General features: G+C 52.1%; 8 protein-coding genes across 8 annotated transcripts; 6 read left to right on the top strand and 2 right to left on the bottom strand.

Moving 5' to 3' along the window:
* Positions 1 to 31: 31 nt before the first annotated feature.
* SMAC4_08779 (uncharacterized protein) lies at positions 32 to 560 on the top strand (the record flags this gene model as incomplete). Its single annotated transcript, XM_003345377.2, has 1 exon — positions 32 to 560. The coding sequence occupies one exon, from the start codon at positions 32 to 34 to the stop codon at positions 473 to 475; it is 444 nt and encodes a 147-aa protein (XP_003345425.1). The 3' UTR covers positions 476 to 560.
* Positions 561 to 666: 106 nt separating this feature from the next.
* SMAC4_08780 (uncharacterized protein) lies at positions 667 to 1,836 on the top strand (the record flags this gene model as incomplete). Its single annotated transcript, XM_003345378.1, has 1 exon — positions 667 to 1,836. One exon carries the CDS (start codon positions 667 to 669, stop codon positions 1,834 to 1,836), a length of 1,170 nt encoding a protein of 389 aa, XP_003345426.1.
* Positions 1,837 to 2,736: 900 nt separating this feature from the next.
* On the top strand, positions 2,737 to 4,960 carry SMAC4_08781 (uncharacterized protein; the record flags this gene model as incomplete). Its single annotated transcript, XM_003345379.1, has 6 exons — positions 2,737 to 2,880; positions 2,951 to 3,037; positions 3,095 to 3,116; positions 3,164 to 3,940; positions 4,046 to 4,501; positions 4,806 to 4,960. The coding sequence occupies 6 exons, from the start codon at positions 2,737 to 2,739 to the stop codon at positions 4,958 to 4,960; spliced, it is 1,641 nt and encodes a 546-aa protein (XP_003345427.1).
* A 719-nt stretch (positions 4,961 to 5,679) lies between these two features.
* SMAC4_08782 (uncharacterized protein) lies at positions 5,680 to 8,475 on the top strand (the record flags this gene model as incomplete). Its single annotated transcript, XM_003345380.1, has 1 exon — positions 5,680 to 8,475. One exon carries the CDS (start codon positions 5,680 to 5,682, stop codon positions 8,473 to 8,475), a length of 2,796 nt encoding a protein of 931 aa, XP_003345428.1.
* A 1,362-nt stretch (positions 8,476 to 9,837) lies between these two features.
* SMAC4_08783 (uncharacterized protein) lies at positions 9,838 to 11,877 on the bottom strand. Its single transcript, XM_003345381.2, has 4 exons — positions 11,554 to 11,877; positions 11,290 to 11,477; positions 11,027 to 11,137; positions 9,838 to 10,944 (listed from the first exon to the last, which is right to left on the bottom strand). The coding sequence occupies exons 1-4, from the start codon at positions 11,698 to 11,700 to the stop codon at positions 10,278 to 10,280; spliced, it is 1,113 nt and encodes a 370-aa protein (XP_003345429.1). The 5' UTR covers positions 11,701 to 11,877; the 3' UTR covers positions 9,838 to 10,277.
* Positions 11,878 to 13,400: 1,523 nt separating this feature from the next.
* On the bottom strand, positions 13,401 to 15,038 carry SMAC4_08784 (uncharacterized protein; the record flags this gene model as incomplete). Its single annotated transcript, XM_066090853.1, has 5 exons — positions 14,592 to 15,038; positions 14,341 to 14,522; positions 14,175 to 14,285; positions 13,587 to 14,104; positions 13,401 to 13,516 (listed from the first exon to the last, which is right to left on the bottom strand). Exons 1-5 carry the CDS (start codon positions 14,772 to 14,774, stop codon positions 13,401 to 13,403), a joined length of 1,110 nt encoding a protein of 369 aa, XP_065946623.1. The 5' UTR covers positions 14,775 to 15,038.
* A 986-nt stretch (positions 15,039 to 16,024) lies between these two features.
* SMAC4_08785 (uncharacterized protein) lies at positions 16,025 to 17,279 on the top strand. Its single transcript, XM_003345383.2, has one exon. The coding sequence runs from the start codon at positions 16,130 to 16,132 to the stop codon at positions 17,201 to 17,203; it is 1,074 nt and encodes a 357-aa protein (XP_003345431.1). The 5' UTR covers positions 16,025 to 16,129; the 3' UTR covers positions 17,204 to 17,279.
* A 115-nt stretch (positions 17,280 to 17,394) lies between these two features.
* Positions 17,395 to 18,530, top strand: SMAC4_08786 (uncharacterized protein). The gene has a single exon (XM_003345384.2). It carries the CDS (start codon positions 17,595 to 17,597, stop codon positions 18,228 to 18,230), a length of 636 nt encoding a protein of 211 aa, XP_003345432.1. The 5' UTR covers positions 17,395 to 17,594; the 3' UTR covers positions 18,231 to 18,530.
* Positions 18,531 to 22,718: the final 4,188 nt, after the last annotated feature.

The raw sequence follows: 22,718 nt of genomic DNA, 5'->3' as shown, positions 1-22,718 counted from the left end.
GCCGTCTGCCCAGTCAGGGCTTCTTCCAACGATGCGCCTCATCAACGTCCATACCCTCGAGATCCAGTCCTTCTCGGGTACAAACATCCCGCAATATGCCATTCTGTCGCACACGTGGGGCACAAAGGAGGCAACTTTCCAGAAATGGACCAACAAATGGTCCCGATTGACCCACAAGCATACCTCCGGCTACCACAAAGTTCTGGCCACGTGCAAACAGGCCCGCCATGACGGTCTCAAGTACGCATGGGTGGACACTGGGTGTATCGACAAGTCCAGCTCGGCCGAGCTATCAGAAGCCATAAATTCCATGTATACCTGGTACAAGAAGGCAACGATATGCTACGTTTACCTCTCCGATCTCGCCGCATCCGATACATTCGATTCCCTTCGAGAAGGCAGGTGGTTCACCCGTGGCTGGACCCTCCAGGAGCTCATCGCCCCTGACAATGTCCAGCTCTACACCAAAGACTAGGAGTTCCTGGGCACCAAGAAGGCCCTCGCGTACTCATCTCTACTATTACAGGAGTTGACGAGGCATGTCTAAAAAAGGACAAGCGATTACGCGACTACAGTATTGCACACAGGATGACCTGGGCCGCAAAGTGAGAAACAACTCGAGAGGAAGACCAGGCTTATTGTCTGCTTGGTGTCTTCGGTATCAACATGCCTCTGCTCTATGGGGAGGGACCAAAGACCTTTAGAAGACTTCAGGAAGAGATCATCAAGGCGTCTGATGACCACAGCATTCTTGCTTTTGACACGAATCCGTCCGATGGCACTCTTTTTGCCCACCATCCCTCTGCTTTTGCCAAAGTCAAAGGACGCTCCATCCACCCCAACTATGGCCGCCGTCTTACACTGCCGTTCTCCATGACGAACGCCGGCCTAGCCATAACCACACCGCTTATACAGACCCTGTCGCCCTACTGGGTGCTCGCTGTCCTTAACTGTGTCGAAGTTGACGCCACAAGTAATATGGTACGATCCCAGATCTGCTTGCCGCTCGTCGGGAAGGATAACCAGTATATGCGAGCCCGAATACCCATCAGCCTCATTAGCCGAGATATTGACGATCCGGTGGCCCAAATCGCCTTTGTCAGAAACGCCACAGGAAAGGAGAGGTACACCTCGGGCGTGTTCGACCTGACGAGCAGTTCCGAAAGAAGCTACTACATCTCCTACTTCGGACGCGTATACTCTGCTTATGGCCGCCAGATCGACGCAGCCATGAGAGGGTTCGAAGTGTACCCACAGCCTGAATACGGGCTCATGATCACATTTCCTAGGGGGGTGGCCGGATATCAACTTCATACCGCCCTGCCTAGAGGAGACTTGAGAGACGACATCAGTTTCTTCATTCCCACGTGTCGGTTTGTCCGGCCCTCCAGCAATCCCTTCATCGGAGATTGCCAGATATCCAGTGGGATAATCATCTTCAAAGATGACAGCCTCCCGCACGACGAGCCATCTCAATGCGTCGGAATATACCTCGCCTTCGCGACCTCAACCGCATATACGCCTGCAATCCTACCGCTACGCAGGACATTTTGGGATGGGTATGAAGACCCACTGCGATGGTCTTGTGGCGTATCTCCCATTCGGGAGTTCGATAACAGAACAGACGCTGAGGAGGTTCTAGCCAGAGCGAATCAAGATGTTTTCCAGAATCACTCGCCGCGTTATTATCAATACGAGAACACCATTGTGTCAGCACGGACGAGGTTCCAGACCCCGAGGGGGGAACCATGTAGAGACACAGTTATGGTGGAAATTGTGTTTGATGCGGACGAGTTAGTCAGGGAGAGGGATGCCGAGGAGAGAGATTTCGAGTAGTTACGCACCCAAAGCAATGAATCGAACTGAAACCAAGAGTGTGGCAGTGCTGCAACAAGATGTCCTTGCTTTGACTTGCGGGGCATTGGCTGGTGAAAATGGCGGTATAAATGACTTTGGCCTTGGCAGATAGGCCAAATGTAACCCGTTGCTGCATTTCGTGGATCTGTTTCTCTTTCTCCCATCACGCCTATTCGGCAATCGCTGACAGTCAAACCTCAGCCCCTCTTGTGAAGGTTGGTTGGCAAGGAGACGTTTTCATCCACCGAGCGTCTTGTAAATCGTTCCTTCCCTTTTCCTACTCGCTTACCAGACCCGCCATCTGATCACTCAGTCAGTCAAACCCCTACACATCCCCTTCGTCAAAGCCTTCTCCAGATCTCCTGTTACTATGCACGACAGCTACTCGTCATGGACGTCCTCAACGCAATAACAATCGTTCACGGTGTCGCGAAACTGGCTTATCTCCTTGGGACCAAAACCATCTGCAACGTTGCAAACGCAGCAAACGATCAGCAAGTATTACAAGGTTCGGATGAACTGTTCACTCAATAAAATGGGAGGAACATTGGATATTCCGGATTGATAATAGGATACTTCGGTTGTTTACGATTCCAATGGTCAAAGACAAACCATTTGCCAATGGCATAAGTCCTCACACCTTCAACTTTTTGACTCCCCTTGATGGTTGAACTTGATACCTTTAATAGCTTATAGACCCGAAATTTTTCTGCATCAATGGGAAATTCAACCAAAGTTGCAATAAAACACCACCACAAAAATGAAATGATGTATCGGTCAAGATCTGTATCTCGCTTCTACAACAGCATGTGGGTCGCTTCTCTGTCATGCAATCAAGAACACAATGCTAAACAGATACTAGATCGATCAAGCTTCATCATGAGCGGCAACAATACCGGAACTGGTAGTCCAGTTCAAACTACTATGGATGCGGTTGTCGCGGCCTGGGAGTCAACAGTCCACAAGATTCGCCAGTGCAAGAAGGAGGCTCAAGCCCAGTTGGAGGAGCTTGCTGGCCTGGGCGTATCCCTATAAGTGCTCAGACTGTCAGTATTTTGAGAGGGTTAAGGGCCTCAGGAACACTCTTAACCAGCCTGCTGCTGAGGACGCTCTTCCTCAATTCGAGACCTCGACCGCTGTTCTCGCCGCCATTGCTGCCTCTCCAGCTCCCGTCTCACCAGTTCCCGTCATGCCCATGTCTAGAAAGAGGTTGAGGAAGCTTTTTCTCCCGCAAGAGGCAATAGCCGCTGAGTCCGAAGGTTAGTCTCCGTCCGGGTGCGCGTCCCATGATCCTCTGCCTCCCAAGGCGAGGATGTCGACAACAAGAAGGATGAGGGCAAAGAGAAGGACGTCGACACTTCCGCTATTACAGCCACAACCCAAACCAAGTCGGTCGGCAGCAGAAAGTCCAGATTTGGAACCATCAGCTCGAAGAAGGATGTCAAGGGCAAGGACAAGGCGATTTCCAAATCGCCTTCGCCGGAGACTTTCTCCCCCAAGACTTTGAGCAAAATGACGAAGATCGTCAAGAACGGCAGACTTGTTGGCAGGCTCCCACTCATCAAACCTATCTCTACGCTGAAACTCGCCAGTCTTAGCGCTGCCATCCAATCGGGCTCCACCCCTGGTCCTCCCAGTTCCAAGCAGCGCCCTATCACGCCCGAGCCCGTGTCAGAGACCGAGGAGTCTGAGACTGAGTACTTGTCCGTGTTGGAGTTCAACCACGGACTTTCTTCCCCTCCCGATGCCTCTTCCACTCCCGGCCATGCTTTGGCTACCGCTGCCGTTGTTACCGCGGGCACTTCCGGCGATCATATCCCGCTTGAAGACCAGGAGCAGCCCATTGTCAGCATTAAAGACGGAGAGCATGAAGTCGAAACTCTCGATTGTGGCCCTACTACTACCACAGCTGAAGCTAGCAATAGCGCGGGCAAATCTGAATCTGTATCCGGAACCAACATTACCTCTTCCGACGGCGTCAACGAGGGCCAGGGCGGCACGATCGATGAAAGAAAGACCAAGGAGAAGGTCGACAACAGCGGCACTCCCACAAAGACCAGCACTGCCAGCAAGAGCGGATCTGGTTTCACTCCCCCCAAGAGAGATTTGAAGGGCAAAGGCAAAGCCATTGCCAGATCTCCTTCTCCTGATCTTCATTCTACAAAGATCATCATCAACAACAACAAAGTGACGAAGAGCAGAAAGAACAACAAGGAGAACCAACCATTCTCCAGGCATAGTCCATCTCCCAGGGTTTCATATGAGCATGCATTGAACAGCATCTCCAGCAACAAGAACGTTGAAGAGGAGATCATTGTCAAGGCCAAAGACAATGCGCAGGCGGTCGGCTATCCCACTCACAATCGTACCACAACCGCCACCACAGAGGATGTCAATGGCAAAGAGGAAGTCATTGTCATCACTACTACTACCACTACCACAGAGGATGTCAACAACAACAAGAGCGCCAGCGCATCCAGCTCCACCTCTGGCCCCGGCTCTATCCCGAGCAAGAAAGATCCAAAGGGCAAGGGCAAGGCCAAGGCAGTCTTCCCTCCTCCCTCCACCCTTCCTCCGCCCTTGATCTTGTCCGCCTCCGCCGGACCTTCCTCCACCAGTGCCGCTGGCCCAAGCTCCCCCAAGAGTAAGACGGGTCCCATCAACAGCACCAAAGTCACCAAGCAGAATCCTGAACGCAGTGAATCGCATCCATGACGACTGGTGGTTCTACAAAGGGAGTACCTGGGGGTCTTTGCTGTGTGAGGCGAGTTTAAGTCGATAGAAATTGCGTGATCTTTTACTCAAGTCCTGTAGTCGACTCTGGACCGTGTACGTGGATTTCGTATTGCCTTCGCCTGGGACGTGACCACCATGAAGCGCACCAGGAGGATACACCATCACAATGATGTATCACTAGAAAGAATCAGAAGAATGGACTACTGTTCCAGTCTCGGTTTCGAACGTCAACCCGCGGAAGCGCGCCCGGGAAGACAGCGAGTATGGTAACGAGAACCACAACGCCAATAACCACCACAATCTCGGTAATCCGTCTTCTCTGTCCGCCCAAATCACCAAGATCTACTCGAGGGAGCAACAGCATTAGCAACCATCAACAGTCCCAGCAGTCGCACATGTACTGGCAACCAGACCAATATCAGAAACCGCAAGGGATTCGTATTCAGGTTCCATTGACAGAACCTCGTACCCACTCGCTTCATTCACACTCAGGATAAAGTTCAGATGAAATGTTCAACGACTAGGCCACCAGTGTCTAGAATGGGTGGGGTACCAGATGGACAATAGCATGCCTCACTTATTCACGACCGTTGGTCTTGGCACCCACTTCCTTCACCCGCACTCAATACAAAGTTCAGATGAACTGTTCAATGACCAGAAAGGGTGCAACACCAGGAACTAGCACGATTGACAATAAGATACTGCTATTGTTCACGATTGACAATAAGGTACTGCTATTATTCACGATTGACAATAAGATATTGCTATTGTTCACGATTTCCAATGCGAACGTTGATCTGCTCGCCAAAGGCATAAGTTCTTGAGCGATCAATTCCTTTGACTCGTCCTCAATCTTGAACTCTTCAACCTCTGCAACAAATTTGCAAATCGAAATCACTTTGGCAACCTGCAAATTTCAGCAAACTCTCATCAACAGCATTTTGAAGATCATTACTCACATTGACATTCCAGCATTGGACAAAAGTCATCCTTTTATCCAACAGGTACGTCGCTTCTCTCCCTTCGATCATGAACTCAAGTCTAACCACATCCCAGAACAATATCAACAACCAACCACGAATCATCATGAGCGACACCATTCAAGAGATGGATTCCGTTCTCGGCGCCTGGGAGTCCGCTCTCCTCAGAATCCGCAAGTGCAAGCAGGAGCTTGAGGCCCAGCTTGCCGCTCCTGGTGCGCAGGCTGTCGGCGTTTTGAGGAGCTTCTACGAGACGGTCAATTCCGTCAAGGAGAAACTCAACCAGCAACCTGCTTCAGTCGAAGCTCTTTCCGAAGTCGAGGTCTTAATCGCCGCTGCTTCTTCAACTCCCTTCACGCCCGCCGCCAACAAGACCCTGGCCGAAACCCTCGTTCCAGAGAACCCCGTTGCCGTTCCCTCAATTCCCTCCACCGGCGAGAGCCCCGAGCTTCCCCCTGCCACGGTCGAGCGCGAGTCTGAGTCCGAGGAGCAGTCCGACCATGATCAATCCGCTACTCCCCGCTCTTCTTCCAACACGGCTGCTATCACCACGGCCAATGCCACCACCACTCCCTCCGCCTCTATCGACACCCAGAGTCATGAGGTCAACCTCAACAACAACAACAACAACAACAACAACAACAACAACAACAACGACAAGGGCAAAAACAAGCCCGTCGACACTACCCCAACCAAGACCACAGCCCAATCTAGTGGCAACAACAACATCAACATGAACAAGTCCGGATCGGGTTCAATTCCCTCCAAAAAGGACACCACCAAAGACAAGGGCAAAGCCACAGCCCGATCCCCCTTTTCCGACCCCTTCTCTCCCTTGACCATGGACAATATTACCAAGACCGTCCGTGGCAGCAGATTTGGCGCCCGGCTTCCCTTCATCAAGCCTGTTGATGCTCTCAACTACGCCCGCGCCACCGGTACTCCTTTTGGTCGTCGTTCGGTGTCTGGTCCCAGCCGTCTTGAGCAGCAGCAGCAGCGTGCTGTTACACCCGAGCCTATGTCTGAGGTTGAGGAAGAGTCATCGGAGGAGGACGAGGAGAAGTCAACGTCCAGCGTTTACTTGTCGCTTTTGGAGTCGCCGCATCGCGCTTTGTCGGCTACTCCTGATGCTTCTTCCACGCCTGGCCCTGCTTTTGCTGGAGCTGCGGCTGCTAGGGATGGTGCTGGCGGCAGTCCTACCCCCGCGGTCGGCAAAGAGCTGGAACAGGAGGAGGCGATTGCGGGAGCTGCTGCTGATGAGAGAGAGCACGATGTCGATGGCGTTGAGGCTGAGGGCGAGACTGCGACTTTTGCAACTGCTATTGGGGCTAGCAGCAGCAGCGAGAGCGGATCTGGATCTGGGTCCAAGCATGATGTCGTCTCCAACATCGACGATACCATGGAAATTTGGGATGGTGACAAGGAGACACAGGGAAACTCGAGCAATGTTGTGGAAGGAACTGGCGAAGACAAGACCAGCAATACTCCTGCAAAGGTGAAGAAGGGCACAACCAAATCCAGCAGCGGTTCTGGTTCGATACCCTCCAAGAAAGATTTGAAGGGCAAAGGCAAAGCGATTGCCAGGTCCAGGTCTTCCTCTCCTGGCTCGCCCTCCCCGAGGAACGATAACCACAAAGTCATGAAGAACATCAGCAGCAAGACTGCAAAGAACAGCAGCAGCAACAGCAATAACAAAGCAATGAAGAGCGGCAAGAACAAGGAGAACCAGCCATTCTCCAGACGTAGCACTAGCCCAGCCATAGCGAGCTCGTCTAAGGCCAAGACTGCATCCAACAGCGTTGACAGCAACAACAAACCCAACAACAACATCGAAGAGGAGATCGTTGTTGAAGAACACAAAGGAAAGGGGAAAACAATCGACACCCCAACTCCTGTTCCTGCCACCACCATAGCTATTACTGTGGATATCGATGAGATGGCCGGTGTCGAAGTCAACAATGGCCTCGATAAAAATTCGGAAAGCGCCAGCAACAGCGCTACTACTACCAACAGCAAAACCGGCAACAACAACAAAGCCAGCGGATCCGGCCGCGGCAATATCACCAACAAGAAGGACCTCAAGGGCAAGGGAAAAGCCATCTTCCCTCCTCCCTCCTTACTCCCTCCCCCTTCTTATTCTTCCGCCGGCCCTGTCACAGCTGGCCTTTCTTCCACCGCCGCCAACCCTTACGCCGGCCCCAACTCCCCCAACCCTTCTGCCGGCCCCTCCACCGCCGCCGCCGCTTCTTCTTCTTCCGCCAACCCCCCTGCCGCCGCCTCTTCTTCTTCCTCCCCCGCCATCCCCCAAACCAACAAAGGCGACAAAATCACCAAGCGCCGCGATCGCCCTACAATCAAGCGCTCGCTCGCCAAAAAGGGCGCCCACTGGACTTTCAAGCTGGAAGCCCAATTCGCCCTTTCACCCGCTGACGTCGAAACCAGCCGCGACAAGTACTTCATCCTGTGCTGTCCGGCGCCCAGCTGCCCTGCGCCCAACTTTGGGGGTAAACACCCGTTCCGCGAGGGACGGGCTTTGGCGCATTTTGCTGCTCCGGCTCGGTCTGGGACTGAGGCTGAGAAGAAGGCAGATGAGAAGAATGAGGATGAGGATGATGATTCGGACTTGTATTCGAATTATGATGACTCGGATGAGGAGGGGAAGGAAAAGTCAGCTGGCATGGACATGGGCAAGAGGAACGCTTGTCTGATGGCGATCGATGAGGAGGAGGGTGTTGAGCACGCAGCTGATAGTGATGGGGATGTGGAGATGACCGAGGCGGACATCTTTGAGAGGTTTGGAGCGGAAGTTGTGCCGGACCAGAAAAGGTGGAAGGTCGATGAAAAGTGGGCCATGAACAACAATCGCGAGTTGTGCAAGAAGAAGAGGGGAGAGGAGAAATAGGAGATGTTGGCGGAGTTGTGAGTGTGAGGAAAAAAAAGTGTCTGGATTACACCGGTATGACCGGTTTCTTTTGAGTGTTTATGAACTGGAGGGGAGATATACGAGCATGTCCATGGTGTTTGAGTCATCAGCGTGGAGTTATGGATTACAGGTCGGATTAGTATTTGCTTTGCTTCAGGAAGGAGCTCAAAGGATCTGACTGATTGTCACACGGACATTCGACAATACCACTAATCTCCCCAAGAGCCGCACGGCTGAACCCCAAGCCTTGCCACACGGCTGGATGTCTCAAGCAACTAGGCTACACTCACCTTCGGGAAGTCTGTTCCTCCAACGGCACGACTTACCCGGAATCCCCTCAGTACCCTTAGCGCCTTCGGCGTATTCCAGCCAACGACACAACTGCCGCCTGCACTGCCTCCACGCTAGGCCGCGCTAGCCAGGCCATGAAGGAAGAACACTGAAGGAAGCTATTTAGGAAGACCCACATGTAAGCACAATAGTGCACACTAGATAGATGCATTGTGGCTTTGCGGCCAGATTAGGCCGATAGGGAGATGTACGTACCTATTAGAAGGAAGGAAGGCTTTGGCATAAGAAGGCCAGGAAGTCCAGCCTGGATGAAAGGCTTGAGAGGATTCAACAAGGCCTTCGGGACCAAAGTAGTTTATCAGCGGAATTGAACTACTGTTCCAAGCCCAGAACACTGCCCTTGTCACACTGATGACGTGGTACAAGCACCACCAGGGAAATGAAAAGGGAGTGTACTTACTTGATCTGGTATAGAGAAGGAGTAAACCCGGTTGTTATGCTGGCAGCTTGGTGGACAGATGTTGTGGTTATTCGAGGTACCGACTGTCAGTAACGTATTCTCTTAGGCTTTCCATAAAGATATTGATGGAAAGGAAGTCAAACTTACAACTTGTCGTTCATATGTGCCATTGAACATTGATATTTCCTTGCTCTCCTGCCTATACGTCACTTGAAAGACTGCTAAGGAGTGCCATTATCAACACAACTTGTCGGATTCATCCAGTGAGGGCTGTGAGACATGTGCAGAGCTTGAGGAACGAAATATGCTTGCCTGAATATGATGAGATAAAGTAGACAGTTCGCTCTGAGGAAGAGAGAGGCCTTTGAACATAGCACTGACAGGACGGGCAATGTTTCCGTACCCTTGGGTCTGATGATGTAAAGAAAGATGCAAGACATACCTATCGTTCAAGATGCATATGGATCAGTTCTCTCGCTCCCCTCGTCCACCTGAGAAGTGGAAAGACTCGCAAGAAATGATCCTTCTCGAAGAGAAAGCTTCCGTCTTCACGCCCGCCACATAATTCGCCCACTGGGCGATTCGATTATAAGTGTTGGGCCGCGTTTACGCTATGGGCAACACATGATTTATACTGGCAATAGGCCTCGGTTTGCCCTCGGATTAATGGTTTTGGTGGACAGTTAGGGCATTGCTCTTAATTTTGTATGCTAGACTCACCGGTGCGGCACGTCTCATGCCCTACGGGAGGCGGAAGTAGACGTTAAAAATAACAACAACAACAACAAAAAGCCCGCCACATAATTCCCAAATCCGTAACCGAAAGCTTCGTCAATTTAACAGATCATTACTTCTAACAACCCCCCAATCGGTCGCTCCATTATAATCACTCCCGCATCAGAAACCCAACAAAAAAAACAGCATAACCCATCCCGAGGCCGCCTTGCCTGCCCTACCCGTGTCGCAAGTCCGGCGCCGCCTCCGCTCCAAATCTTTCCTTGTCCAGACCCTTTCCCGAGCACAGCAGCTCTTACTCTGGCTTCCGGCCCCATGCGACACGCAACATGACGTAGCCATGGATGTTGGGATCAGCCCATTCCTTCCTGACGTGGCTGGCGAAGACCTTGGTCTCTTCTGGTGTCCAGCCCAGCAGGGCGGAGCAGATGTAGTTGAGATAACCCTCGAGATCCATCTCAATCGTCATCTTCCACCACATTCCTATCTCTGCAGCCTCCTTATCCTTGTGCCAAAGACCGATCGGGCACATGATGTCCTTGATCTCGATATCGACGAAGCCGGCCGCCTCCATACCCGACCGTTGCAGATCCTCCTCGATAACGTTGAAAGTTCGTCCAAATTTTTCACCACCTTGAGTAAAGACTTTGCCCCATTGGTCCAGGGCGCTGCCTGGCTTTACCGACCCATCGTCACTCGTAAATTGGGCAGAACTGACGAAGCTCTCCACGTAGCCGCCTGGCTTGCAGGTCCGGAAGGCCTGGCGGAAGAGAGCGTGCCAATCTTGAACCACACCAATCAACAATCGCATGTGAATAAAGTCAAAGGAGCTATCGGCCCAGGTCCACTCGCGGTTACAATCGTCGAGTTCGAACTTGACGTTGGGAGGTACCCACGAAGGCTGGATGGGGGACACGTCGGTACCAATAACCTCGGCGTTGGGGAATTCATCGGCAAAATCGCTGGAGGGAAGCAAGATGATATTAGACCAAGAATACCCGGGAAGGAAACAGCGGACCGAAGAGCGGCTGCGGGGAAACTTACATGGCCCAAAGGCCGGTGCCTGTTCCGACATCCAACACCTTCTGAACCTTCTTCTTATCAAGAGGGGACAGGAAAAGCTTTCCGCCGATGGATAGTGTGAGGGTATGGTGGCTTCAAGGGCTGTCAGTATTTGCATTCAGACTGTAACTCTTGCTGTCTAGACCTCTCAAAGTTGGCATCCAAGACAATGCAGGAAAACATGGGATTTCGTCAATTGCGCCATTGATCAAGTATGGACAGTCGGTTGCAAAGTCCTGACTTACGCAATATCCATGGAATCGAGGTGACGCTTGTCATTGGGCTCCCAGGCCTCGGCGTTACCGATATCACCGTGGTAGGTTCTGCCATGGTGGGTGCGGTACTCGAATATAGTGCTACTCAAGGAAACGGTGCTGGAGACGATCGATCCAATTGTGGAAGCACCGTCGTCGTCCGGATGTTCTTCAGGGAGCTGCGAAAAGATGACGGGCCTGATTAGTGGAGTTCTCGGTGATAGGACATGGAGCAGTTGAAAGAGTTCGACTAACCGGCTGATCGGCCCAATGCGATGCAGGAAGAATACCAGCGGCAGTCGCAGCCTCCTCGCTGAGCAAAGTCGTGGGGGCAACAGGGGCAGCCGGGGTTGGAGATGCCGCCTTGGGACTCTTGGGACTCTGGGCGCTGCTGGAACTCATGGCTGCAATTTTGAGGCCAAGAACGGCAAGAACAGACAAAAAGCGATATGGAAAGTCAGAAGTTGAAGCAGCGAAGAGAGTTCAGTTCAGGGGGTGGGCAGTTGGGAGCCTTAAAAACCATGAGGATGGAAGAAGGGGTATCGAGCGGGAACAACCAGTCTTTTCGTCGTCCGATTTAACTGTGGCATAAGCAAGAGAAAACATGGGACCAGGGACGGCGGGACGCTGTGGTTGAGAGCCGTGACAGACCACTGGGTTTGGGGATTCCAAGGGGCCACCCATCAACCCAATGGATTGATGCCAGTAACCCAAATAGCTCCTCCTCGCTATGCCGCTTTTGTCTTCCCGGCTCGCCCGCTCAAGTCCCAGCCCTGGAGAGTCGTAACAGCTGCGGAGGCGCCGGACTTCGGGGCTGTCCCAACCGCTAACACAACTTTCCGAGAAGCTTGGAGGCCAGTCCATCGGTGATTGAAGCTTGTGAACGAAAAAGAATCAGGTGATGTTGAATGATGCAAAATACTCCCATTGTCTGGAATTCTAGACCACACACACGCACACTCGAAGCTGGGGGTCAGTCGGACACGGTAACCGTACAAGGAAGTGGGTAACCCATGCTTGGCGCGTGCAGCAGCTCGGCTCTGCCCCTTCTGCCCCTGCAGCAGGCATTGCGAGTAAAAACGAAGATTGCAGCTGCAGTCGAATCCAGCAGTCCCTCGGAGCCCGCGAGGATACGCCTGGTCGTACGAAATGGGACACGTCGGGTCGCATCTCAGTTTTGTCCTTGAAGCAAGTGGTCCTGGCCTGTGGGAGTTGGTCCGGTTCAGACGGGTTGCTGGCATTTTCCGATCTGAATGATGTCTGGGTGCCGCTCGGCAGGGGCACGGCGAGCACGGCACGGTCTGGAACGGAACAGGGATGTTGAGCGCTGCGATTACCCCGCAGCCAAATAGAGGAAATCGTGAGCAACGAACGAGTGTTGAAAGTGACGTAGGAAACAGATAAAGTTCTCAAGTGTAGCATAGGGGGTCAAAGGATGTTGCGCGGATCACTTTGCTCAGGGAAATGCCCAAATCAAGTCATGTAGGTGCTCCTAGTGCTCCAATGTGTCATTTGGAGATCGGGCTAGAAGTCAATCCTGGTGAGCAACCGGGCGTTAGCAGACTGCTCAACAAGACGATCCGTGGCGACAGCTTCGAGGTGGAATTGTGTCCTAGAGAAGATGTCATGGGGTTTGAATGTTCATTGCGGGAGAATTAGCAACCGTGGTGTGAAGAAGAGCTGGCCGTCGCCAGGAAGGACAGCTGGGCTGATGCGCCGGTTAGGCGACGGCGAGAACGACTTCGTTCGAGAACAAGAAAGACGAAACAAAATTAAGCAAGGACATTCAGATTGAGGTTGGGCTGTAGGTGAAAGGAGGGAGGAATCTCGTACAGTAGAGAGTGGAATGAATTTAGTTTGCAGTGGCGGCGGATGATGACCATGCAGCATCAGACGATGCGGGCCGCTCTGGTGGAGAAGGCGGGGTACGGTACGGCCCGAACGGTGTCTGCCTTTCGGCCGTCTTCCGGTCCCCGCCATTCTCTTGCCTCCGCCTCCTCCTCCGCAGGTGCAGGGGTCGAAGTCAGAAATTGTTCAGAGGATAACCTGTCTCCTTACAGCGCCTCTTTCTCCTCGCGCTTCCGGCCATACACCACACAATCCTAGATATAGCCGTGGATGTTAGGATCATTCCACTCTTTCTTGACATGGGCAATGTAGGCTGCAGTCTTGTCTGTCTTCCAGCCCAACAAATTGTTGCAGACGTAATTGAAGTATCCTGGAAGAAAGGATTAGCATAAGAAATCCAAGTTTCAAAGGTTCATACAACGGCCGAGAACGTTACTTACCTTCAAGGTCTGTTTCGAGCGCGATCTTAACCCAAAGGCCTATTTCCGCCGCCTTTTTGTCTTCTGGCCAGGTGCCAAATGGAATATTGACATCCTGGACTGTAATATCAACAAACCCTGCGTCTTCCATACCCTTTCTCTGAAGATCATCTTCAAAGACCTTGAATACTCTGCCCATTTTCTTACCAGCCTCCCAAAAGATGGTATGATACTGACTCAAGGCACTTCCCTCTTTAACTGTGCCATCATCACTATGGAAATAGGCGCTAGAAACCATACTTTCGACATATCCACCCGGCTTAAGACAACGGAAAGCATTACAGAGCAGGGCATGCCAATCGGTTACAACACCAATCAGCATACGCGTGTGAATGAAACCGAAGGAAATTTCATTCCAGGTCCATTGCTGATTGCAGTCATCGATCTCGAAGTGGAGGTTCGCAGGAACCCAAGAAGGCTGGATGGGGGACACGTCGGTTCCGATTACTTCGGCGTTGGGAAAGTCGTCGGCAAAGTCACTGTGAGCTGGTTAAGACTTGTTAACTGAAGTACATCGGCCAGAGGGTACATGACTGAGCATTGACCTACATTGCCCATAGTCCGCCACCAGTCCCAACATCAAGCACCTTACGGACCCACTTCTTTTCGAGCGGCGAGAGAAAAGGTTTCCCGTCGAGGATGAGCGTATATGCATGGTGACTTGAGACAATGATCACAGACTTAGATACTTTGACAATATTTCGGCCTTACTTACCCGAGCTCCATAGCATCAACGTGACGCTGGTCGTTAGGTTCCCATGACTCAGCAGTACCAACATCGCCATGGTATGTCCTTCCGTGGAGGGTACGGTACTGGAAAATGGTCGAAGAGAGTGAGGCGGTGGTGGAGGAAATCGACCCAATGGTGGAGGCACCGTCTTCCTTTACATGCTCAATCTAGACAGGACAAATGAGAATCAGCTTCTGCACATTCAGTACCGTAGCTGGCAAGAACGTAAAGTTTACCGGCTGCTGTGTCCAGTGCGTGCCTGGTAAGATACCAGCTTCTCTTATTTCCTCAGCAGTCAGCGGGACCATTGCAAGCGGCGCGGGCCCGGCTTCTGGAGAAGCTGATTTAGCCTGGGGACTGCTGGTGTTCTCGGGGCTCTCGGGGCCCTTGGGGCTCTTTGCATCTTGAGAGCTCGACATCCTTGCGAATGTGCTTGGTGGAAGAAAGAAAGAGTACCGCGGAGTTGAAATTACGGGCTTGGGAAGGAATGGGGGTGTCGTTGGGTGAGTCTTTAACTAAAAGCTGCGGGACGGGTATCGTACGGCTAAGGCTAAACCGTACAATGTCCCGCAATGTTCACTGTGGAAAGTGCAGGGAACTCCTCGGAGGTTCAGCTGAGTCGGGGACGGTAACCGCCATTGAGTAAACATCGCCAACGGGAGCCCACCGTGTCAGACACCTGCATGAACAATAGGGTCTGTTCCCCTGCAGCAGCGCATGCTGCAGTGACATATCCATATTGGAAGTGCTTCTGTAACTAACAGATTCCTTTCATCTTTGGTTCATCGTCACTGGCTTGGCTGGATGCACCTGAGAATGGTCCCGGGTAGCATGCACAGTATCGGGCAGGATGGCCGAGACGTTACCCCGCAGCGATAGATTGTAGAAGAATTGTGGCCAGATGAGAAGTCGAAAGCAGGTTGTGGTTCGATAAAGCTTCCAATAATTCAGCTCCAGTCCGTTCGGGGACATTTTACACTTGTAAAATACGGCAAGTCAACTTGAGCGTGGATTTGCGGTCGAGTTGTTGTCCACGTGGACACACATCTTGAGGATGTTTCGGCATCGCGAATGAGAGAACCCTATGCGGCCATGTTTTGTCGTAATACCGGGAGTGGACATCCGAGAGTGGGAGACCTCAAGACGGGGAAGATTTTTTCTGTCTTGAACCGTTGAAAACCATCGCCCAAGACGGGGGTATCAAACTGACAAACGCTGAAGCCGTTGGAAGCAACATCAACACACACGTTGTCGGCACTCATCCTCCGAAGGGTTGAGAGGCGTTGCATGCTGGTCTCGCCTTCGATGCAGTCGGATCTGGAATGCTGACCCCGCCAAGGCCCATGAGATCAACGCTCCGGCCTCAGCTGTAGTACGCGGCTAAAGGCTTCGATGGTAGGGAACGACAGAAAGAATGAAACTGGAACGAGGAATCATCGTGAGTTAACATACTCAAGTTGAAGAAGGGAATCATTTGGCGTGGTGAAAAGAGGAAGTGATCGTCAGGAACAAATTGCAGTGCTGGTAAAAGGACCTGATGGGGAGAAAGAACGAGTTTCCACAAGCCGATGCGGGCCGCTATAGCGAGGTGCCTGGCCCGAGCACATCAATTACATCATTGATCCATGAAGCTGTTCAGTTTGAAAGGAAAGATCAAAAGAACAACTGACACGGCAGACCCACACGACATTGTCAAAAGAGAGAGATTATCAGGATCAACAAGAACGGTGTTCCGAATAATCATCAACATTGACATCCAATCCAAAGACGAAAAATGGAGACCCAACAGGTGCACCGTCTCGAGCTCGACCCCAGCAAGCGGATCCCGCTCCTCAAAGCCCAGCTAGAACACCATCACCACCATGACCCTTCGCATTCGCACGACCATGGACCTGAACCCGCCCTTCCCGTGGCCAACATCAAGACCCATCCCACCAAAGCCTCGACAGGTGAAGAAACCGGCAGTGTCTACTTCATCGGCAACGCCACCACCGTAATCGAATGGCACGGCATCCGCATCCTGACCGACCCGAACTTCCTCCACGCCGGTGACCATGTGCACCTCGGACCCGGCGTAACCGCCGAACGGTTGAAGAACCCAGCGGTTGACATCGACGCCCTACCGCCGCTTGATTGCATCCTCTTGTCCCATTACCACGAAGACCATTTCGACAAGCTGGTGGAGGAGAGCTTGAACAGGGACTTCCCCATCATCTCCACTCCGCATGCGAAGCAGGCATTGGCTGGCAAAGAAGACCCGTTCAAGGCCGTCTACGATCTGGATTTCTTCCAGTCCATTCTTCTCCCGGTGGTCAACTACAAGGGCGACACAGGAGGGAAGAAGCCCGTGGTCAAGGTGACGGGCATGCCGGGGAAGCACGTCCCTCCCGGGCCGCTGGCTGCCGCGAACGACCTGCTTGGGGCTGTCCCACCGACCAATGGGTGGTTGATTGAGTTGAACTACTCGGCTGATGGGTCAGAGGCCAGAGACGAGACGGGCTATCGCATCTACATCTCGGGCGACACGCTCTTTGTGGACGAGCTGAAGGAGATTCCGCAGCGGTTGAAGAACGAGAAGATCGATTTGATGTTGGTTCATCTCGGTGGTACCACGATTCCCGGACCCAAGTTGCCGTTGGTCATGGTAACGATGGATGCGGAGCAGGGAATCAAGCTGATGAGGTTGATGGATCCGGACGTGACGATTCCGGTGCACTTTGATGATTACAGTGTCATGTTGTCCGGGCTGGATGACTTTAAGAAGGCGGTTGAGGAGGCTGGGTTCCAGGACAAGGTTGTATACCTGGATAGGGGTGATCAGTATCGGTTCAATGTCCGTGGAGCTTGAATTGCTGTTACGCTGTTGAGGAGGTTGGTCGGGTAGCTATGTAGGTACCTTGGCTCATTTGTTGAATTAACGATAAGATAAGAAGCTCCCTAGAGTGGATCAATTGCTCGTGCTTCCCCGCATGCCGCAAATCAGTGGGATTGATTGGACAAGGACTCCTTGCACTGCAGCTGTACTGGTGATGTCATGACCATAACGTCACTTTCAAGTGAGTACCTCTATGGCCAGGACTTCAATGCCTTTCCTTTTAACTTCCCCAACACCTAAACAGAACACTGCTCTCCTACCTAAAACATTCCGAGTATTTTTGACCCTTTAAACAAACAACTCATTCAACTTCACAGATCAAACGAACCGTAACAAGAAAGGAAACATCCTAGAGCATCGCACAATGAACCGCATCTCCTCCCGCACCCTCTACCGGGCCATCTCCGCGCCCCGCACCGCCCTTTTCACGGGCCGCATCGCACCCCTTCATACTTCCCGCCATGTCCAATCCACCGGCGGCTACGGCCAGAGCACCGTCTCCGGTCAGACCACCGTCGGCTCCTCGGGCGGCAGCGGCAGCGGCACGTCCTCCTCGCCCAAATCTTCCGAGGACGCTTCAGCCCAATCCGGCGGCTCTCGCTCCAAGGAAGCCGTTGAGACGGGCTCCTCGCCCACCGGCGGCCAGATTCCCAACGCCCCTGAAGGGAAGGATAAGTCCAACAAGTCCAAGTCCAGTACGTCATCAACCGATTCCGCCAAGTTCGCCATCCCGGACACTCTAGCGAACGGCGACGCCCGCGGCCGCACCGGTGGCGGCGAACCCCTCTCAAGCTCCCATCGGAGCGCACCGGCCAAACCCAAGATCAGCAACGCTAGCGTGCCCGGAGAGAATCCCAAGCTGACCAAGGAGCAGCAGGCGGAGGTGGACGAGCATAATCGGGACTTTGAGAACAAGCACGGGAAGGCGGAAAAGGCGGAGGATGATAAGGTTAACCCCAAGTTTTGGGGTGGCGGCGGAAGGCGGCTGAGGGAGGACTAGGGGAACGGCGTCATGGGGGGTTTCATTGTCACGGAGCGCACACTATGAAGGGGGTTGTAAGATAGGTGGTCGAGTTTGAGCCAGACGGTGTATTGGTATTTGGAGCCCTCACTGGGGGCCGGGAAGTCAGCATTTCGGTCGAACAATATTTGCAAGAATTCTCTGTGGTGCTGCTCCTTGGTGCCAAGGCGTGCATGCAAGTTCAGAACTTCCAATGTGCACAATGGCGAAACCGGCAAGAACAGTCTGATGGATGATCTGATTCGTGCTAGTTGTGGAAGGCGGATTGAAAGTGTTCCTTCTATTCTTAGTCCTGCACCGACAGATCCTGTCTTCAAAGTGATCGCATCGCATCCTGCCCAGAAGTGTCGAAGCTTGGTGGTTGGAATCTCATGCCTCTGGCAGTTCGACATGCCGGGGTCATCTTCCTCTTTTGTCCCGTTTCTCCCTCATTCTACTTCATTGCACTTCATATCTCCTCCTGGACTTCTCCATCAACGCCCATTGTCCGTTTCAACCATCATCTCTATAGCGATCCGGCCACCCTTCACTTTTATTGGACTTCCAGCGTCCATCAAAGCATTCTTTTTTGATTACCCCATATTCATCATTTGTTGGCATTCCACAAGCTCAATGGACCGAACATCGCAATCCGACACCAACCCGACGGCACCAGTGGCCGAACGTCGCTGCCGCCCACCTTCCCGGGTCGGCCTACCACCACCGTTAGTACCAAAGCCGTGCCCGGCTGAAGGTATATAAATCCCAGGTCGCTGACATCACTTGTCGCACAGAGAACGGCGAGTTGTCGGTATCAACATCGGGAATACATTCTACCAATTCGACATCGATGGCATCGCATGCGCCAAACGATCACTATCAATTACATACGACCCAATACGAGGAACTATGCTGGACAGCCACCTCGGCTTCGAAGCATATTATTACCCCTTTGACGATCGAGGCCCTGCCTACTTACATTTTCCATCTTATCGCCGTGAGCCCTTTTCACTCCTTGCCGCTTTGGATGTTCTGGCCGGAGATTCTGACGTCTTCGTCACAAACTACTTGCGTATGCAAAAGGACCCGATACCTTCCCTGTTATACTAACCTGTGTTTCACCAACGTCTCTATCGTGTGTTACGATCCAATCATGGAGATTAGACTAGCCGACCAATCAGATCGGACCCGAAGGGAGGACCCGAAGCCCCGGGTCCTAAGCCCGGGTCCACGGGTCCAGTATATCGGGTCCATGAAGACCGGTATAAAAGAAGGCCTTCCCCGGCCTCTTGTTACCGGTTCTTCAGCAAGCAATAGCTATCACAACCTACCAGTACCTTTTGGCTACTACTCCGTTACTCTATTGTTCTATCCCAGCGATAATACTCCTGTGCTTGTAACGGTTCGTCACATCGTGGTCTTCTTGACTGTCTGAGAGCCATGCGACTTGAGATCGATGAAGCATGTCGAACTGCATACGAACAACACCATGCTGTGGATCGGTATTCGCTGTTTTGGTTTGAAGAGACGGATTGGGTATGCGCTCTGGGAGTAACCGTTCCGCCTCATGCAGGCCCCGGCTACAAAAGGCTCTATGTCGAACTAATCGCCGCAGCATTTAGCTGGTCCAAAGAAGTCGCACAAGCCAGAGTCAGATTCGTCATTGCCTCCGATGCCATGGCCCACACCTACCATATGTGGTATGCAATTGGGGACCGCTTTCGGTACACTTTGGACCTAAGTGAACAGCCCGAAGTCATTCCTGTTGTATGCCTTGCTATACACGCAGATAAGGATCACATGGTAGGTTTGAGGGGGTTTAAGGAGGCACATGTGCTCCAACATAACGCTTACGTATCACTAACACATTTCTTCAGAGTTGCTCATTGTTCTGGCTCACATACACCGACAGATCCACTGCTTGGCCGTTCTCGACACCATACCGCCTTTGCCACTCAACCGGTAACTTTACAAGCCAGCCTTCCGTACTGCACGTAGGTTCCAATGAAGTGGGCTAACACCAAATGATCGATCCAGGTGTGTTTGGGGGCTTTGGCTCTTTCCTGACTGGCATGGAAATGCTTTGTGATACGGCTTCCTGTGCGAAATCAGAGCAAGGGCTTTCGGAGTACGAGCTTACCTGGCTTCGCAACCAAGCGTATAATTTTCGCGTGGATCGCAATTAGAGAAACCATTCACGCAAATTCCGCATTCAGTCATCTCCAGACCGACTTCGTGCCTGGTGGAGAATCAGCAAAGACATGTCGGCGCACTATTGGGCAAGTGCATTCCACCGCCCCCGCGAGGTGGTTCATGATTACCTGCGTCAAATGGAGTTTGTTGCCAATACCGAAGGTGCTCACCAGGTCATTTACGTTGGCGGATTCTGTGGCCATGATCATCCTCTCCATGACTTATTATTCACTCATTCAGGTTGCCCTACCGTTTGCAGACCTCCTGGGCCTTATCATCTTGTGTGAGTCATGTTCCCCCTTTCCACCCAACCCCGCAATTCTCTAGATAATACGAACTAAGTGCCCTTCGTCATAATTCTAGTGTCGCCCCTCTAGGAGCGCGCCAGGTGGCCGGAGATTGGCGCACAGTGAACGATTTCTTCTACGCGAACGGTGCGGCAATCGGCTTACAGAGGATGAAAGCTGCAACAAATGAGTGGGACAGCGGAGCAGATGTCCTCTTGTACTGGGTGAGTTCCATCTCTCGGCTCGTGAGAAACGTGATGCGCAGCCCCTTCAGCGCACCAACCCCCCTAATAGCGAAGTGATGGAAGCCGACAAGAGGAATCAACACGAACGTATGGACCATTTCCTGACTCAAACTTGCCTCGCCATCTAGAATCTTGAGAACCCCGCCTACCACACCTATCAGCGCGGGTTTCCCGACTCAAACCCAGGAGACAAGTTTCGCCTGATCTGCGATCCCTTCTATGCAAAACATACGCTTCAACGCCGCCTCACTTGGGAGGTCGAGCTTTCTGTCGCGAATGAGCAGCCCATGGACCCAAAACCAATGAGGCCCAACCGATGCTATGTCCTGGTGGACGAAAACCGCATGCCGACTCCTTCGAAGACGGGTGTTTACGGATGCAGAATCAGATTGACGAAGCTTTGGAGGAAGGATCAACAGAGATTGGTTATTATTGGCTTCTACGATGGGAAAAGGCCGAAAACGGTGGGGAGCTGGCCGCTGTACTATGACTTTGGACCGAGCAGGGTAGAGTGTCGCTTTGATGAGGAGTAAACTAGCACTCAAGCGTGGAGGGCGCGTCGAGGAGGAGGGAAGCGAAAGTACAAGAAGGCAACAGAGCGAGATAAAGGGTGTACACTCCACACAGGCCTAAAAACCTACAAACACCCCCAAACAAGTACACTGGTTAGGGTCACTTAAGACAAAAGGAACGAGACAGCGATATATACCTATTTCTTTCTCATTTCCCTAACTTTCAAATACTTCTGTTACGATCCAATAAGGGATCACTTATGTAATTAGCTACATAGACCAATAAGGAGGGCGCCGCAGTACCGGCGCCGCGGCAGCGGCGCAGCGGCGCACCATAGAGGACCCTTATATGAAGAAGTCTCCCAGACCTCTTGTATAGGGCTCCTCAGCAAGCAATAGCTATCACAATCTACCAGTACCTTTCGGCTACTACTCCGTTACTCTATTGTTCTATCCCAGCGATAATACTCCTGTGCTTGTAACGGTTCGTCACAACTTCCAATGTTACCTAATAAGCGTTAGACATTATCAATATTCTTTATTGTTAGTAATCGATACCAAATTTGCTATTAGGTACTTGCCCCTTTTCTTCTCGACCCAACTGCACAAAACAGCCAACTACATACAAATCACAAGAGAAAACCCTAAGAGGGACTTTCCAGGCGGCTAGAAGCTTTTATATATCTTTTTGCAAATTGATTTTTGGAAGATGGTGTCAATATAGCTACTTCACCTTCTTCCATGGGCGTGTTTGTAGGGTATTTGGGCGTGCGTAGAGTGTACCCCAGATAAAGGGCCCGAAATCAGCACGCATTGAACACGTCTCAAGAGCTTGGAAGTCTGAGCTGGCATCCGGAGTTGGTGAGTACCCTTTGATTCCCATGCATCAGTCATTGCCTTCATTTTTTATTATTATCACCCAGCGTAAACTTTGTACATCATGCTTTTCCTGCCTTTGGCTTTCCCTCAAGCGTTCTTAATCACTTGGCCACTCCCCTCCTCATCACCTCCTGAAACAAAGGCTCGCGTTTGTATCAACTGCCTGGACTTCAATCGCCTGGACACCCGTTCGTATGCAGAACATGCTTCTGTTCCCAGATGACGATTCAACCGGAATGGAGTCTCTTGGGAAGGGAAACTCATCATACGGCGTATAGAATGGCAAAATGGCACAGGAACAGATGGACAGCTCTCACTGAAACCACTTCTCCGCTCACAGTCCGTGAGGCTGACTCCATCCGCTAGCACATG

The sequence above is a fragment of the Sordaria macrospora genome, chromosome 3 (assembly GCF_033870435.1).
Source record: "Sordaria macrospora chromosome 3, complete sequence".
NCBI classification, from domain to species: Eukaryota; Fungi; Ascomycota; class Sordariomycetes; order Sordariales; family Sordariaceae; genus Sordaria; species Sordaria macrospora.
Note: the sequence above shows the minus strand (reverse complement) of the source record. Positions and strands in the feature narration are given on the sequence as shown.

Coding starts and splice junctions, on each gene's coding strand:
- SMAC4_08785 (XM_003345383.2), top strand. CDS start 16,130: ATGGAGACCCAACAGGTGCACCGTCTCGAGCTCGACCCCAGCAAGCGG.
- SMAC4_08786 (XM_003345384.2), top strand. CDS start 17,595: ATGAACCGCATCTCCTCCCGCACCCTCTACCGGGCCATCTCCGCGCCC.
- SMAC4_08783 (XM_003345381.2), bottom strand. CDS start 11,700: ATGAGTTCCAGCAGCGCCCAGAGTCCCAAGAGTCCCAAGGCGGCATCT. Junction 11,478..11,553: donor CGCATTGGGCCGATCAGCCG/GTTAGTCGAACT, acceptor ATCTTTTCGCAG/CTCCCTGAAGAACATCCGGA. Junction 11,138..11,289: donor CTCGATTCCATGGATATTGC/GTAAGTCAGGAC, acceptor CAGCCCTTGAAG/CCACCATACCCTCACACTAT.